The 15557-nt window shown below is 38.7% G+C and overlaps 2 protein-coding genes across 2 annotated transcripts; both read left to right on the top strand.

The window, feature by feature from the left end:
* Positions 1–1840: 1840 nt before the first annotated feature.
* LOC114293459 (transcription factor ILR3) lies at positions 1841–5311 on the top strand. The gene is made up of 5 exons (XM_028237531.2): positions 1841–2174; positions 3169–3231; positions 3948–4028; positions 4178–4340; positions 4705–5311. Exons 1-5 carry the CDS (start codon positions 2044–2046, stop codon positions 4969–4971), a joined length of 705 nt encoding a protein of 234 aa, XP_028093332.1. The 5' UTR covers positions 1841–2043; the 3' UTR covers positions 4972–5311.
* A 6225-nt stretch (positions 5312–11536) lies between these two features.
* Positions 11537–14488, top strand: LOC145796365 (uncharacterized). The gene is made up of 3 exons (XM_082881450.1): positions 11537–12212; positions 12486–13291; positions 13850–14488. The coding sequence occupies exons 1-3, from the start codon at positions 11537–11539 to the stop codon at positions 14486–14488; spliced, it is 2121 nt and encodes a 706-aa protein (XP_082737576.1).
* Positions 14489–15557: the final 1069 nt, after the last annotated feature.

A 15557-nucleotide genomic window follows, 5' to 3' on the forward strand; every position in this document is an offset into this window, starting at 1 on the left:
CAAAAAAAGTAGAATATTTTTTTAAAAAGTAATTTTATTTATACTTTCTAAAGTAGTTTATCGTTAAAAATTTTGCAAGTTAATTTTTAGAATTTACTTTCAATTTAACCCTTTCAGCATATTGATTTTCTTAAAAATGAAAAGATAGCTCTTCAATAACCATACATTAAAATTTTTCATTTTATACAAAAATCAAAAAACAAAAAAATCATGAAAAAATAAACCCCAAGCAAGACTTATGTCATAACCAATACCACAAAATTAAAATCAAAGATCACATGAGGTTGGGACCAATACAATTTTTTTTAAAGAGTGCAGTGGACTGGATTGTGTTGTTTATCCCAGATCTCATTTTGGAGTTGTTTTAGGGATGATTTATAAATTATTTTTGTTACTTAATACGAAAAGACGTGTAAAAAAATAAAGTGATAATGTGATAGAAATAAGTTAATAAATTAATGAGCAGCTTATTTGTATTGTCCCCAAAAGAGACTATTCAGATCGTTCATTTTTTTGACCATAATGTATAAATCATCATTGAAAAAAAATATCGATTGATAACAGTAGCCAATTTAGTTCATGACATTTATGTACAAAAAAATAAATGAACAACAATTATTATTTGAGAACTAAGAACATCTCTAATGTTGAATAAAAAATTTCATTAAATGTAAGTAAAAATTTGATAAAAAGTTTGATTTGATACTGTTCACTCTAATGCTAAAAACTAGAATTTTCATCAAATTTTTTCACATTCTCGATTATTTGGAAGGACGTCCAGGCAGATGTTCAGGAGGTTGTCCAGACATGAATAAAAAAGGCTGTCAAAGTTGCTCTTGGATGGACATCCAAGGGATGTTCGGCCCAACGACAACAATTTAAATTTGATGAAAGATTCATAGCTCCCTTCATTTGATGAAAGTTATGGTTCATTTCTCATTTGATATAAGTTTGATGAAAGAGTTGGAGATGGTCTAAATCATTTATTTTTTTTAAATTAAATGTAATAAACTAACGTAATTTATATGTTATGCTTTAAAAACAAATAATTCAAATTATTAAAACGAGACCAGTAATAAACCCATAGAGCTAAATAGGTCCAAAAACTTAGGTTTTGTTTGGAGAGTTAGGCTAGTAGTCAAAAAGTTATAATAAATTATCATATTACTCTCTATTTTTTTCATTTTTTTTTTAAAAAAATAAAAAATTTAATTAAAATAATCAATTCACAAAGTGGATAAATTTTCTTTTCAATTGTGTATTATAGAATTTAAAATTTTTTGTTACACAAAATACCAAAAAAAAAAATGATGAAGTGTCCAAAAAGGGTAAACATATAGGAGTGTAAAAATGACTCGCGACCCGAAATCTGCCTGTGACCCGGAGTGGCTCCCACCCATGTAGGCCTGTTTGGGCTCGGGCGTGGACCATCATGTTGAAGCCAAGCCCGACCTGACCCAGTCTGTGGGCTTGTCTTGGCCAGCTTAAGGCTCATTCAAGGCCCATCTAAGGCCCAGTATTTTTTTAATAAAAAATAATAAAATTTTAGTAAGAAAAAAAAAAAAACATTGTTCAAACCCTGCTCACCGGCCCACTCAAAACCCGAATACTCCTAGGCATAAATTTAATTTTTTGACTCGTGGACCACTCTGACCCAGTCCAAATTTTGACAAAAGCCTACAAATCTAATCGAGCCAAATTTACACTCCAATAAACATACCACACAAGTTCGTTCCGGATTAGAGTTGACGGATGCGGTAACGGCATCACACATAATTTTTTTTCTTGATAAAAAAATAAAATAAAAAATACAAGTAGGCCCTGATCAAAAAAACAAAAAATTACAAGTAGGCCAAAAGCTAAAAACATGTCGACGTGCACTCAGTCGGTGGTCGGGTTGAGAGAATCTCCCACACAAGCCAAATTGCTTCGTTTTCCCCCACTCCTCTCTCCCTCTCTCCAAACACGCAAACCCTCTGTTAGTTCTTCACCCCCATCGCAATTCGCTGGAAAATTATTGAACTTTCCGGCGACTTATCGGACATGGTTTCGCCGGAGCACACTAATTGGCTCTTCGATTACGGCTTGATTGAGGACATCTCTGTCCCTGATCCCAATTTCTCCGCTCCCACTTCTGGGTTTTGCTGGCCCTTGAACGCTTCTTCCAACGTCGGGTAAGAAGATTTCACTTTCATTGTAAATTCGATTGTCTTTTGCTTAACCTAGATCAATTGAAGAACACACGGGGTATTTTGGTTTTTTCCCTTTTGGTGATGCTTTGATTTTCTTGACCGTTTTCTGAATTCTTATGGACTTTTTGGTGACTGGTCATTGTTTTCTCTTTTAATGTCTTGAATTCTAAAAGTTTAGGGTTTTTATTGGTACCCATTTGGCAATTTTTGGTTTTTGTGAATCCTCCATGTTCAACATGCAAAGAAGGCTTTAACAGAAGTGTATTTTTTTTGTAAAAATTGTTTGTGTAGTCTTTTGTCTGCCCGTTTGTAGGTTTAGGTGGTTGATTTGCTGATTTTTGAATTTATAATAATTGGCTGTGTAGTCTTTTGACTGCCAATTTGTAGGTTTAGATGGTTGATTTGTTGAATTATGTTCATCTTCATTGGGAAAAGAGATAGTTTAGGAGAAATTTTGTTTTTTTAGTTTTTGTGGAAACTATTGGGAATATTTTCTCCTAAGCTGCTGGCTTGGGGAAATTACTAGGCTTTTGCTGAAAAATGGTGACAAAACTTATGCTTTTTGGAAATTTCTTAGTTTGGGCATTTTAGGTTTTAAGTCACCAGATTTGTTTCATGAGACCAGCTTTTTTGCAAATAAGGTGTATTATGTTTCAAATAATTCTACGAACACAAAACTAACCATAGAATGGATGATGGAAAATATAGGTCAGGCAACGTGAGTGGAGTAGTAGCCTCTTGAGTAACGGGCTGCATCGTCCCACCATCATTTTCTGTGTTTGATTTTGTCGGTAGAACTATTATATAGTTCAACTTTCCTGTTCTATCCTATTGAATTGAAAATTTTGTCAACTGTGTCTTTCTGTTCAGGAAATTTGTTGTATGTTATTTCATTAATAAGCATGTAGTTAGATAGTTTTTGTGTTTTTGTTTGTTTTCTCACTTGTCCCTCTTGTGTCATCTAATCTATGTCTAGTTTGGAAATTGATGGCTCCTTTGGGGATTCAGACAGTCGCAAGGAAACTGGCTCAAAAAAGAGGTAAACAACTTCTACTCTGTCTATGCGTTGAGATCTTGAGTTTCAGAGCATGGTAAAAATTTAAATAGTAAAGGTGGCTGTAAATTTTGTGTCACTCGTGTGTACATTGTCTTTACATTTGAAAGATTCAATTCAACTGCTTGTTCTGTGGAATATGTTCTGTTGGTTTCTCATAAGATGCATTGTGAAAAATAAATTTTGGATTTCTCTTAAGATCACTGGCAAACACACTTCATAGTCATGGTCGCTCATCACCTGTCAAGTGGCCGAGACTGTGAGCCACTATGCACAAAAGTTAATGACAATGCAAAGCTTGTTTATGTGATCAAGGGTCTGTCATAAGAATTGAATTTCACTTGGATGCAAACAATGAGCTGCAATGTTAAGGAAATAGGGCTCCTACAATTCACCGAAAGAATTCCGTCTGCCATTTTTTTTCGTAGTCATATTTAGTTGATGCCATGGGCACCCTTCATTTTTGTGTGAATTCTATATTAGCTTTAATGAACCATGATTTGATGATGGTTGCCAAGCTCCAGCTGAATTTAGGATTTTTATGATCTTAGTTGAAGCATATTGAGCAAGATAGCTATACTAGCTATATGTAATGTGGAAACAATGGCTAGATGTGAACAAAACCTGCAATTTGGCGCCAAAGGAAAATCTCAATCTCTTCTCCCAGCTTTTCTCTCACCTCATCATATTTCTTGTTACAGGCCAAGACCCGAATCGTGTGGAGCATCATCAAGTTCCAAAGCATGCCGGGAGAAGTTGCGGAGGGATAGGCTAAATGACAAGTGTGCCTGTGAACTCTTTTATCATTTTTCCTTCTCTCTCTCTCTCTCTCTCTCTCTCCACCCCCCCCCCTCTCTCTCTCTCTCCCCCCCCCCCCCCTCTCTCTCTCTGTGTTTTTCTGTATGTTTTGTAACCAATTTCATGTTCCTAGGTTTGTGGAATTGGGTTCTATCCTTGAGCCTGGGAGGCCTCCCAAAACAGACAAGGCTGCTATTTTGGTTGAAGCTATTCGACTGGTGATACAGTTAAGGGGTGATGCTCAAAAGTTGAAGGATTCAAACTTGACTCTGCAGGAGAAGATTAAAGAATTGAAGGTGAATATACCTTTCAAAAGAATGATTGACCATGTGACCTTCCTGTTTGGATTGGGTGATTTGGAAAGAAAAGAAAAGAAACACTTTTCTCTTGGTTCATTATCACTTGTTTGGATTAGTAAATAGGAGAGAAATGGGAAGAAATAGAGGGAAACCAATTTCTCTAATAATCCTCATTTTGAATCTCTTCAAAAGTGGAGAGATTGAGAGAAAAGAAACGAACAAATTACTATTTTTCATTATACCAAAACTGTCCCTTGAGATGTAGAAGAAATAAAAAAACTGACACAAAAGGTTATTTTGGTAATGTGATAATCGAAAACAATTTCTTTTCTTTCATCATTTTTTTTCTTTTCTCTCCTAGGCTGAGAAGAATGAGCTTCGTGACGAGAAGCAGAGGCTGAAGGCTGAGAAAGAGAGGCTGGAGCAACAGCTAAAGACAATGAATGCCCAACCCGGGTTCGTACCTCGTCCTCCTGCAATCCCAGCTACATATGCCGCTCAAGGCCAACCTGCCGGCAACAAATTGGTACCTATCATTAGTTACCCAGGAGTTGCCATGTGGCAGTTCATGCCACCTGCTTCCGTGGACACCTCACAGGATCACGTGCTCCGTCCACCAGTTGCCTAATTGGCAGCCCAAGCCTAAACTGGTTTGGGTACACACTGTACCTCTAGCTCTCATTTAATTTGTCCTCGCGCTTGACTGTATTAGTTTTTACTGTAGTATTTTAACTGCATTTGGTGGTTGATGAATGACTTGTTAATTTGGAACTTACACAAGTTATTGTTGCGTTCATATGTAAATAAGTTAATCAGGCAGCTTATGTTTTGGTTGACTGTTCGAGGACCTTTTATAGAAAAGGCTCTCAACAACCACAAACTTGCCCGAAAATTGTAGAAACTCAACCAACCTGATAGTTATAAGGTTACAAAAAACTGATCATATAAAAAATAACAATGTTAGTGAAGTAGTTTCTTTGGTGGCAATCCCTACAATTGTATGTAACCCAAATTCCTATTCGAAATTCCTGTCGTGTACTGTACCCAAAGCCAGTGGCATAGGAAAGCAGTATGTATTGAGCTACTTTGTGGCCTCACTTGAGGTGGTTCATTTATTCATGGGGTTGGAGGTTAGAGGGGTGTCGTGTTGAGTAAAAGGAAAAGGGTGTGATCAGGAAGTGTATTCAAAATGGGTTTTGAGCGGTGAGAGGTTGAATGTGTTGTTGAATGTGTTGGTTGTTGAAAACTGAAAGCTGTTTCGAGGTTCAAGGCATGGCCATCAATCACTTAAATGGCTATAAATTCGACTACTACGAAGTCTGCAAAGTATTTGAGGGATTTGGTGTCAATTGAGAACTTAGAAAGGTTTTTGTTGAAAGGGGAAATAACATGAGTAGTTCTTACATTTTGTCCTTGGTGTTATTTTAATTTTTATATTTTCAGATGACTCAATTTTTACTCTTAATTTTAGATTTTGTGTCAATTTGGTCCAATTGATAAAATTGTTAAGATTTTTGACAAAAACTGGTCATTGAGCTGGTTGAGATTAATTCACTGAGTTGAGAAAGTTTATAAATTTGCCCTTAAAAGCATGTCGCATGTTGTTTATTTGAGTATTTTTCATAAAAAATTGTTAACAATTATTATCAATTGGACTAAATTGAGATAAAATAATAAATTCAATACCAAAATGGAGTGAATTGAAATTATAGAGACCAAAATAATAGTGACCAAAATATAGGGATTATCAGCATAATTGAAATGTCCATTTATTGAAATGCCCAAATGGAAGTAGTTGCACTGATTAGCATTTGCCTTGTTATGCCAAAATGATTTCTTTTATTACAAACATTGTCTAAGATTCTTAGCACTCAGGGAATAGGAGAAAAGGAAACCCTAGAGAAGAGGAAGAAGAGTTAGGGTCGCCTAGGCAACAAGCACCTTCCAGTAGTTGACATGCTATAGTTTGAAATTAGGTGACCTCGTCAACAAATATTTAAATGATTTTTAAATTAGTAATGATATAGAGTTCTAAAAAGTACTTTTTAATAATCGACATGCTATAGCTTGAAACTAGGTGACCTCGTCAACAAACACTTGAATGGTTTTTAAATCAGTAATGATATAGAGCTCTAGTGATGTGCAAAAAAAAAAAAAAAAAATCACATGGTGGGACTCACCATTAGAAGTCTCTCTATAGCTCTTCCTCTAAAACTCCCAAACATTTTTCTTTTTAAATTGTGGCTCAAATAGATAGTTCACTTAAAATTGATAAAACATAAACTATATCATGAACTCAAGATCTCTTTCCCAAAAGGTGTATCATACTGTCCATTGGAAGATAAAACAAATTTCTGAAACATATGATTTGTTCAGCTTACGAATGGAGAAAGTCCAATTGTATTAAACCAAATTAAAGTAACCCAACTCAAATGAGGAAGTTAAATTATTTTAATCTTGCCTACCCACCTCAACCCAACAAACGCTTTAGGGGTTGGCTAAAATGTTTGTTTATGTTTGTTATTGCGCTCTTGGTATTGCAAGACAAGAGTTTCACACTTTCACCAAAAAAGAAAATTTTTAAAAAAGTTTCTTTTATTTGTTTTGAACTTGTACTATTGACAGTTGAAGAACTTGGAAAATGTTATTCTTTTAGAAAATTTACATTGAGGCCTTGTTTGGGAAATTGGCTATTTTAGTAGGTTATTTCAGTTTTTTGCTATTTTAGTAGGTTAAAATTTTTATCTTTAGAAATATGATTGTCTTTTTTTTTTTTGTAATTGAATGTGATGTTTGTAAGAGAAAAAGTGAAATTATTATGAGTTTGATGTGACATTTTGTCTTGTTAATTATTTTTGCCTATTTTATCTTTTTATAAATTTTAACCTAAAAAGTTAATTTTTAATCTTTCCCAGACAAGGCCTGAATACACAACCACGTATCATTGAAAATTTTAAAATAATAAATCACTTTAATAGGTCTTTCAGTTTGAAATGATAAGAATCAGAAATTCACTTATCATTCTATCTAAATTTTTTTATATAACCTTTTGGTTTATAAATCTCCACATTACTTAAAGAAATAAATTCCCTTGTGTACTCTATTATCGTGACTTTGTGTATTGATTTTGTTGTGTTTTTTATCTCGACAAGTTACGTTGCGTTAGTAAAATATATAATTCAATGATTCTCGAGTTTAAAATTAAAATAAAGTAACATAAAATTTTTTAACATTTTGTCCTGAAAGGATGTCATTTTACTTTAAACCTATGTTAACTGTACAGTTTTAACCATGCATGCCCCCAACTTTTCTCTTTATTCTTATATTATGCTAATGTTAGTCACAATCACAGTGGGTCTATTACCAAAAATTCTCTCATTCCTTTTGTTGGTAGAAACCACAGCAACATATATATATAAAAGTTTTAGAAATCAAATTTTTTAATCTCTAAAAATAAAAATTCTGTTGTAAATAATATTTAGGAATCAGTTTTTATCGTCGTAAGGATAGTCATAAAAAAGTCGTCTCGAAAAATTAAAAATAAGGATTTTAGTGACAAAATTTTAAAAATGTCACCAATAAATACACTTTTAAGAGCAAGATAATTTGGTCTTCAAATGATTTATTTTGTAAGACAAAAAATTTGGTCACAAAAAGATAATAATTCATCACTATTATCTAATTTTCGTTGCTAAAAATATAATGACGATACTTTTCACAACAAAATTATTTAGTCTTTAAAAAATAATTTTATCTCTAAATTTTAGCCTCTAAAATCTTAAATTTTTTTTCTTTTTTTTAATGAAACATGCTTTACCAAAATTCATTTTGATACGTTAGAATTAAGAATGTCAACTTAGTTTTTTTTTTTTTTTTTTTATCAGTGCAATGGAATCATTTCTGCACCTACCAATAAAGAATAAAGACAAATGAGCACAAAGGGCACACAATTCATAATTATCAGATTAACCACTGAGACAGAATTTTTAAAAGTTAAAAAAAAAAAAAAAAAAAAAATTTCACTGAAATATAAAAAATAAAAATAAAAATAACTGTTTTTTACTTTTTTTTTTTTTTTTTGGTTGGACTTTCTTTAATTTTTATTTTATTTTATAACTTTTCTGGTTCACCTAGCTAAGTAAACTTTAAAAGTTTGAAACTTTCTGAATTTTGTTATAAATGTTCATTAAAAATGAAAAACAAAAAAACACTAAAAAAAATCAATCTAAAAAATCGTGTTTACTAGATATGAGAAGAGTAACAATATATAATATAATACATAATTTATTAATTTCAAGTATATTATACATAATTTATTACATTTTATACAAAAATATTAGACAATGTATAATATATAGGAGTGTTTTGAAAAATTAATAAAAAGTTACTTGTTTATGCCGTGTCTTGTAGTACAGAAATCAAAGAATTTCAGTCACAAAAACAGTTAAAAAAACAAATCGAACACACAGAGCACAATAATGTATATGTGGTTCGGTAATATGCCTAACAACCTTGTCTTGTCCCTCTGTCTCAGTAAAAAGCCCAACAATTTTGTCATTCACATATCCAACTTTTAAATACATATTTCAATATTTTAAAAATTAAATTTGTGAAGATCTGGGCATATTCCATTTGAATCCAAAAAATATTTCAGTACGCCTGAAGGGGCTAAATGTGAAATAGGTCGGGTCCAAGCTTTGGGCCGGCCCAATCCACTGAAGTTCGAATTCAAGTGGACTAGATGAGTATATGGGCAAACCAATTGAGCCCAACTTCATGATCAACAGTCCACCCAAGTCCTCAAGCACTTGGGCCTAACTCGCAGTGGAAAGGCTAGTCCAGCTGTAGCACTGGGCTGGGCCGAGCTACGAGACTGAACTTATGGGCCGAACAGAAAATAGGCCGAGCTCATACAAAGATATCCAAATAGGATCAGCCCATCTCCATGAATGACCCTGTAAAAGGCCGAGACAAGGCATAATGGTACCGAGCTGAGGCACAACGGTACCGAGCTGAGGAAACCTCGTAAGGAAAAGTGGAAGTTGTGAATGTGTGCATGTGCAAGTTGCCACCTCAGCTGGTCCCCTATACCTAGAATCACGAAAGTTGTTGAATCAAAGGAATGTGGTTTGTTATCAGCATGACTACAATGAGTATATGTATTCAATGACAACTACCAGGTGGTCTCCCACCTTGAGCAATGCTAAAAGGACACCTGACAGCATCCAAACTCCATGAACCCACCTTGAGAAGTAAGCAAGGAACACTATATATACAACATGAACTTCGCATTGAAGGTAACTGAACTATTCCAAGCAAACTCACACATAGAGATAGATTCAACCCTATATGCACTTCTTCTTCGATCACTAATTCCCACACCGGAGGGGTTATCCGACCAACCCCGGCCGGGCAGCTCTAACGGTGCTTCTTGTGGCAGGAACCTCAGTCCCTGGATAGTCCAACCGGGCGCGGAGCCCCGATCCACTTTCATCTAGTGCGGAATCTGGTACGCACAATTGGTGCGGTGAACGTGGATCACTTCATCTCTGAGCTCTGCACTCAGTTCCAGCGATGGGGATTGAGGACATTCCATCTTCGACACATACTCCACAGACGGAGAAAAAAAAAGGACAAAGGTTTGGCACTCCCAATAGTCCCAGAGGAACAAACTGGAAACAATAATCGAACCCCTGAATCCGTCAAGCATCAATTACCCTTCGCTGGAGGTTCTTCTCATCACTTCCTTCTGGAAAAGGATTATAGAGATCGAATCATAGACTCTATTGAGATGGAGATACAAGAGTTGAAAGCCCAACTTAAGAGGGTGCTAGGCGATCCGACGGAAAAGAAGACGGAAGCGGAGCCCTCTCGTTTGCGACGGAGGAGCTCATCCAGAGAGCCACCAGTGAAGAAGTTCCCTAGGAATGATTCTGGGCAGCAAAGCCAGCCTATCCCAGTACAGAGTGAGGCAGCAAGCAGTCACACCCGTGGGTTACGCCGAAGAAGGGCCAAGAGGCAGAAGACAGTTAGCCAACAGACTGACTACCCTCCTCAGGACCTTCATACTTGGTTGATTGGCAATAGGCAGAACGAACAACATCGGGATCATCTGGACCGTACTGTTCACCAGAGAGAACACCGAGCGTTGGACAGGCTCGTCTTTTCGTCATTCTCCCCGGAGATTGAGACCATGAGACCTCCAAAGAAATTCACCCCACCAAAGTTCACTTCATACGACGGGAAGTCGGACTCGCTGACACATATTAGCCATTATAGATAGATGATGTCCCTATGGAACCGAAATGAGGCACTGATGTGTAAAGTCTTCCCATCCAGCTTGGGAGAAATCGAACTTTGATGGTTCGATCGTCTCCTTGCTGGATCAATCCATGGCTGGAAGCAGCTCTCCGAAGAGTTCTTAGCCAGGTTTGTCTCTAACACTAAGATCTCGAAGGAGCCGGATACACTGTTCGGTCTCCGAAAGGAACAGGAGGAAACGCTGCGCAATTATGCTAGGAGGTACTGGGAAGAGTACAATGACCTGGAGGAAAATGTGTACAGCGAATAGATGGTCGTTATGTCCTTCAAACATGGTTTGCGCCCGAAAAGTAAGCTGAGACAATCACTCACCAAGCGCCCGGCCACAGCTTTAAAAGATTTGTGTGCTAGGATTGAGCAGTACGCTCGCCTCGAGAATGATCAGATCCCCATCGAGGAAGCGTCAGCATAACAAACAGCTCGGCATAAGAAGAGAATAGATCGAGGAGAACATTGAGGGATTGCTGTGAATGAAGTGGATAAGTCAAAATCCCACGAAACCGTTGTGACTGTATTCAAAGAGCCAATCTATCGAATCCTGGAAAAGATCAAGAGAGAGCCTTTCTTTGTTTGGCCGCCGAAAATGTTGGGAGATCCAACTCGGCATAATCAAAAGCTCAGATGCACCTACCACCAAGACTCAGAACTGCAGGGCATTGAAGCAACACTTGGAAGACTTAGCGGCAGCTAGACACCTAAGGGATTACATTGATTAGGATAGGGAAGTGACCGAACCGGGGAACCCGCCACCAGAGCCGAATGTTGAGCACCCACCTCGGTTGATAATAAATGTGATCCACAGGACAGCGACTCAGGAATCTGATAAGGCACTGAAAGAAGAGATCGCTAAGGCTGTGTAAATTCAGAAGGTCATGTCAGTGGAGCCTGTATCGAAAAAGGTACGTACAGTACCTAAATCCCCCTTGTGCACTGTTTCATTTACTAGCAAAGATTTAGAAAGCATACAACACCCACATACTGATGCACTGATTATAACTGTGGGAATTGGGAAACGATTTGACGTAAAACGAGTCCTAGTAGATCAAGGCAGTGCAGTAGACATATTGTATTATGATTTGTTCAGAAAGCTTGGTCTCTCCGAACTGCACCTCACCCTAGCGGCAGCCCCGTTTGTCGGTTTCAATTCACAACCAGAATGGCCGTTTGGAAGAATAGTGTTGCCAGTCATGGCGGGAACAAAAACCCTCCAGATAGAGTTCTTGGTTATTAATACACCATTCCCTTACAACGCCATACTTGGCCGCCCATGGATTCATCAAATGGAGGCAGTCCCTTCAACCTACTACCAGCTCATCCGTTTTCCAACGGAACACGGAGTAGAGCAGATCTCAAGGGATCAAGTTGCGTCCAAACATTGCTTCATGGCAGTATTAAAGGCAAAACAGCTTTGTAATCGGGTACAGACGGTAGAAGTGGCCGAACAGCCAGTCTTGGAAGATGTAGGGGGAACCCTAGAGGAAAATCTGGTAGAGGATTTAGAGAAAGTCTTGGTAAAAGAGGATGACTCAGAAAAGTACTTCCTTATCGGTACCTCGCTAGGCGCAGATGAGAAACTTTAACTGCTGGAACTGCTGAGGAAAAATATGGAGGTATTCGCATGGTCAGCATATGATACTCTAGGGTTGGACCCAGAATTTGCTTGCCACAAGCTCAACATCAACCCTTCAGCTCGGCCCTTTGTGCAAAAAAGTCAGAGATCCTCAGTCGAGCACACCGAAGCCGTAATTGCCGAAGTCGAAAAACTCCTGGCTTCAGGAGCAATCAGGGAAGTTTAGTACCCGCAATGGCTGTCTAACACAGTTGTAGTCAAGAAAAAGAACGAAAAATGGAGAGTTTGCGTTGACTTCACTTGCTTGAACAAAGCCTGCCCTAAAGATAGCTTTCCTCTACCTCGCATTGATCAACTAGTAGACTCAACAGCAGGGCATGAGCGCATGAGCTCTTTGGAGGCTTATAGTAGTTATCATCAGATACCACTATTTGGTCCGGATCAAGAAAAGACAGCATTTATCACTCTGAGAGGAACTTACTGCTATAGAGTGATGTCGTTTGGCCTCAAGAATGCCGGGGCGACCTACCAGCGGATGCTTACTCAGATGTTCAAGGACCAACTGGGAAAAACCATGGAAGCTTATATAGATGATATGGTAGTCAAGAGCAAGTTCGCTACAGACTATCTTACAGACTTGAGAGAAGTTTTTGGCATCTTAAAAAACCATCAGCTTCGCCTCAATGCCTCGAAATGCGCTTCCGGGGTAAGAACAGGGAAGTTCTTGGGATATATGGTCACTCACAGAGGAATTGAGGTGAATTCAGACCAAATAAAAGCAATACAAGATCTTGAAGTACCAACAAAGGCTAAGGAGCTGCAGAAACTAGCCGGAATGGTGGCTGCACTGAATCGGTTCATCAGCAAATCTTCAGATCGGATGAAGCCCTTCTTCCAGTTTTTGAAGAAAAGGACAGCATTTGAATGGAGTTCCGCGTGCACCGAAGCACTGCAAAGTCTAAAAAAATACCTCAATACGCCTCCCCTTCTGTCCACTTTAGAGCCGGGAGAGGAGCTGTACCTCTATCTAGCAGTCTCAGATCATCCCGTAAACGCAGTATTAATTTGAGAGGTTAACAAGGAACAGAGGCCTGTATACTACGTTAGCAAGACTTTACAAGATGCCGAGACACGGTATCTACTATTGGAAAAGTTAGCTTAAGCGCTGTTTATCGCCTCGAGGAAGTTACAACATTACTTCTAGGGGCATACCATCAATGTCCTCACCGAATTCTCCCTTAGATTTGTATTTAGCCGAGCCGATTTCTCTGGTAGAACAACAAAATGGGCAGTAGAACTTGGTGAGTTTGACATTCAGTATCAACCCATGATAGCAAATAAGGCCCAGCTCTTAGCAGATTTTGTCGCAGAATTTGCTCCCACCCAGAGTACCGAACCAGGGAACCCAAGTTCGGCACAGGTGCCACGCATCACCGAACCAGGAAAGCCCTGTGCTTCGGAAGCCTGGAAACTCTTCATCAGAAACATCTGGCAGCTCTATGTTGACAGGTCGTCCAATAACCGAGGTTCGGGGGCAAGAGTAGTACTTATCTCACCAGAAGGATTTATCTGGGAACAGGCTCTCAGGCTCAGTTAGAAGGCTTCAAATAACAAGGCAGAGTACGAAGCGTTGTTGGATGGTTTACGTAGTGCCGAACACTTCAGTGCAGAACAACTTCCTGTTTTCAGCGATTCACAGCTAGTGGTAAACCAACTTTCTGTGGTCTACGAAACACGGGATGAAAGAATGGCCATGTACGCAGGCAAGGCCAAAGACTTACTCAAAAAGTTTCAATCCATACGAGTGGAAGGAATTAGTCGGGACAAAAACAGCCATGCTGATGCTTTGGCTTGTCTCGGCTCATCAGTGGATGCCAAAGATGCCAGAAAAGTTTGGGTTGAGTTCGTGCCAGAGCCAAGCATTGCATCTCCAGTCCTCTGCAGCAGCGTAGAGCCGAGCTGGATGGATCCAATACTTGCTTTTCTAAAATTTGGTACTCTCCTCGAAGACAAAAAGGAAGCCAACAAAGTCAGACACAAGTCAGCTCGGTTTTGGATCTCACCATCCGGGAAGCTGTACAGACGCTCCTATCTTGGCCCTTATCTTCTATGTGTGCATCCAAATCTGGTCGAGAATGTTCTTTACGAAATTCACGATGGGATTTGTGGATGCCACATTGGCAGAAGGTCGTTGGCGCATCGAGCCCTCACTCACGGGTATTGGTGGCCACGGATGCAACAAGATGCTCAGTAGTACGTACATAAGTGTGATAAATGTCAGAGGTTTGCTCCACTCATTCATCAGCCAGCCAAAACTCTCACTCCACTCACCAGCCCTTGGCCCTTTGCGCAATGGGGTCTGGATATTGTCGAACCATTGGCGTGAGGCACTAGGAACAGGCGATTCTTCATTGCTGCAACCGACTATTTCACTAAGTGGGTTGAAGTTGAGGTGCTGGCAAGTATCAAAGAGGTGGACACGAAGCGGTTTGTTTTGAGGAATGTGGTGGTGCGTTTTGGCATTCCGCGGGTACTGATTGCGGATAATCGAACATAGTTCGATGATAAGGTCTTCAGAAAGTTTTGTGTCGACCTCAGAATCGAGTATAGAAACTCTTCTCCAAGGTACCCGCAAAGCAATGGGCAGGCAGAAGCCTAAAACAAAACCATCATCAACGAAGTAAAGAAAACGGCTTGAGCATGCCAAAGGAAAATGGGTTGAAGAGTTACCCCACGTGCTATGGGCATACCGAACCACAGCACGACGATCAACGGGGGAAACACCTTACTCACTAACTTACAGAATGGAGGTCGTCATCCCACTCGAAGTCGGCCTCCCAACCCTTCGGTCTGAATTGTTTGAGAGCACTAGTAACGAGGAAGCTATTGCACAAGCACTAGATATGGCAAAGGGCCGAAGAGAAGCAACACTGATCAAACTTGTAGCGCATCAACAGTAGCTCATCAAGAGTTTCAACCAAAAAGTTTTCCCAAGGCAATTTACACTAGGAGAACTGGTCTTGAGGAAAGTTATGGATCACAAAAAGGTGTCTGGCGAGGGCAAACTTGGGCCTAATTGCGAAGGTCCTTACAAAGTCACAGTTGTCGTTGGAAATGGAGCCTACTACCTAGAGGATCTTAATGGCAGAGCTATACCTCGGCCCTAGAACGTAGCAAATCTCGAGAAATACTATCAATAGAATTGTTCCACACCTTCTCTATTAGAATGTAAAGGCATTTATCTGTTGGCCAATGCAAATTCTTCCCCACTTCTCTCAAATTTATCAAATTCTTGTAATTAGCTTTGATGTTTATCAAACGGA

This window comes from Camellia sinensis, chromosome 7 (genome assembly GCF_055761805.1).
Source record: "Camellia sinensis isolate YWXY chromosome 7, ASM5576180v1, whole genome shotgun sequence".
Lineage (NCBI taxonomy): Eukaryota > Viridiplantae > Streptophyta > Magnoliopsida > Ericales > Theaceae > Camellia > Camellia sinensis.

Coding starts and splice junctions, on each gene's coding strand:
- LOC114293459 (XM_028237531.2), top strand. CDS start 2,044: ATGGTTTCGCCGGAGCACACTAATTGGCTCTTCGATTACGGCTTGATT. Junction 2,175..3,168: donor AACGCTTCTTCCAACGTCGG/GTAAGAAGATTT, acceptor ATCTATGTCTAG/TTTGGAAATTGATGGCTCCT. Junction 4,029..4,177: donor AGGGATAGGCTAAATGACAA/GTGTGCCTGTGA, acceptor TCATGTTCCTAG/GTTTGTGGAATTGGGTTCTA.
- LOC145796365 (XM_082881450.1), top strand. CDS start 11,537: ATGTCAGTGGAGCCTGTATCGAAAAAGGTACGTACAGTACCTAAATCC. Junction 12,213..12,485: donor AGAAAAGTACTTCCTTATCG/GTACCTCGCTAG, acceptor TGTCTAACACAG/TTGTAGTCAAGAAAAAGAAC. Junction 13,292..13,849: donor CAGATCATCCCGTAAACGCA/GTATTAATTTGA, acceptor TCAAATAACAAG/GCAGAGTACGAAGCGTTGTT.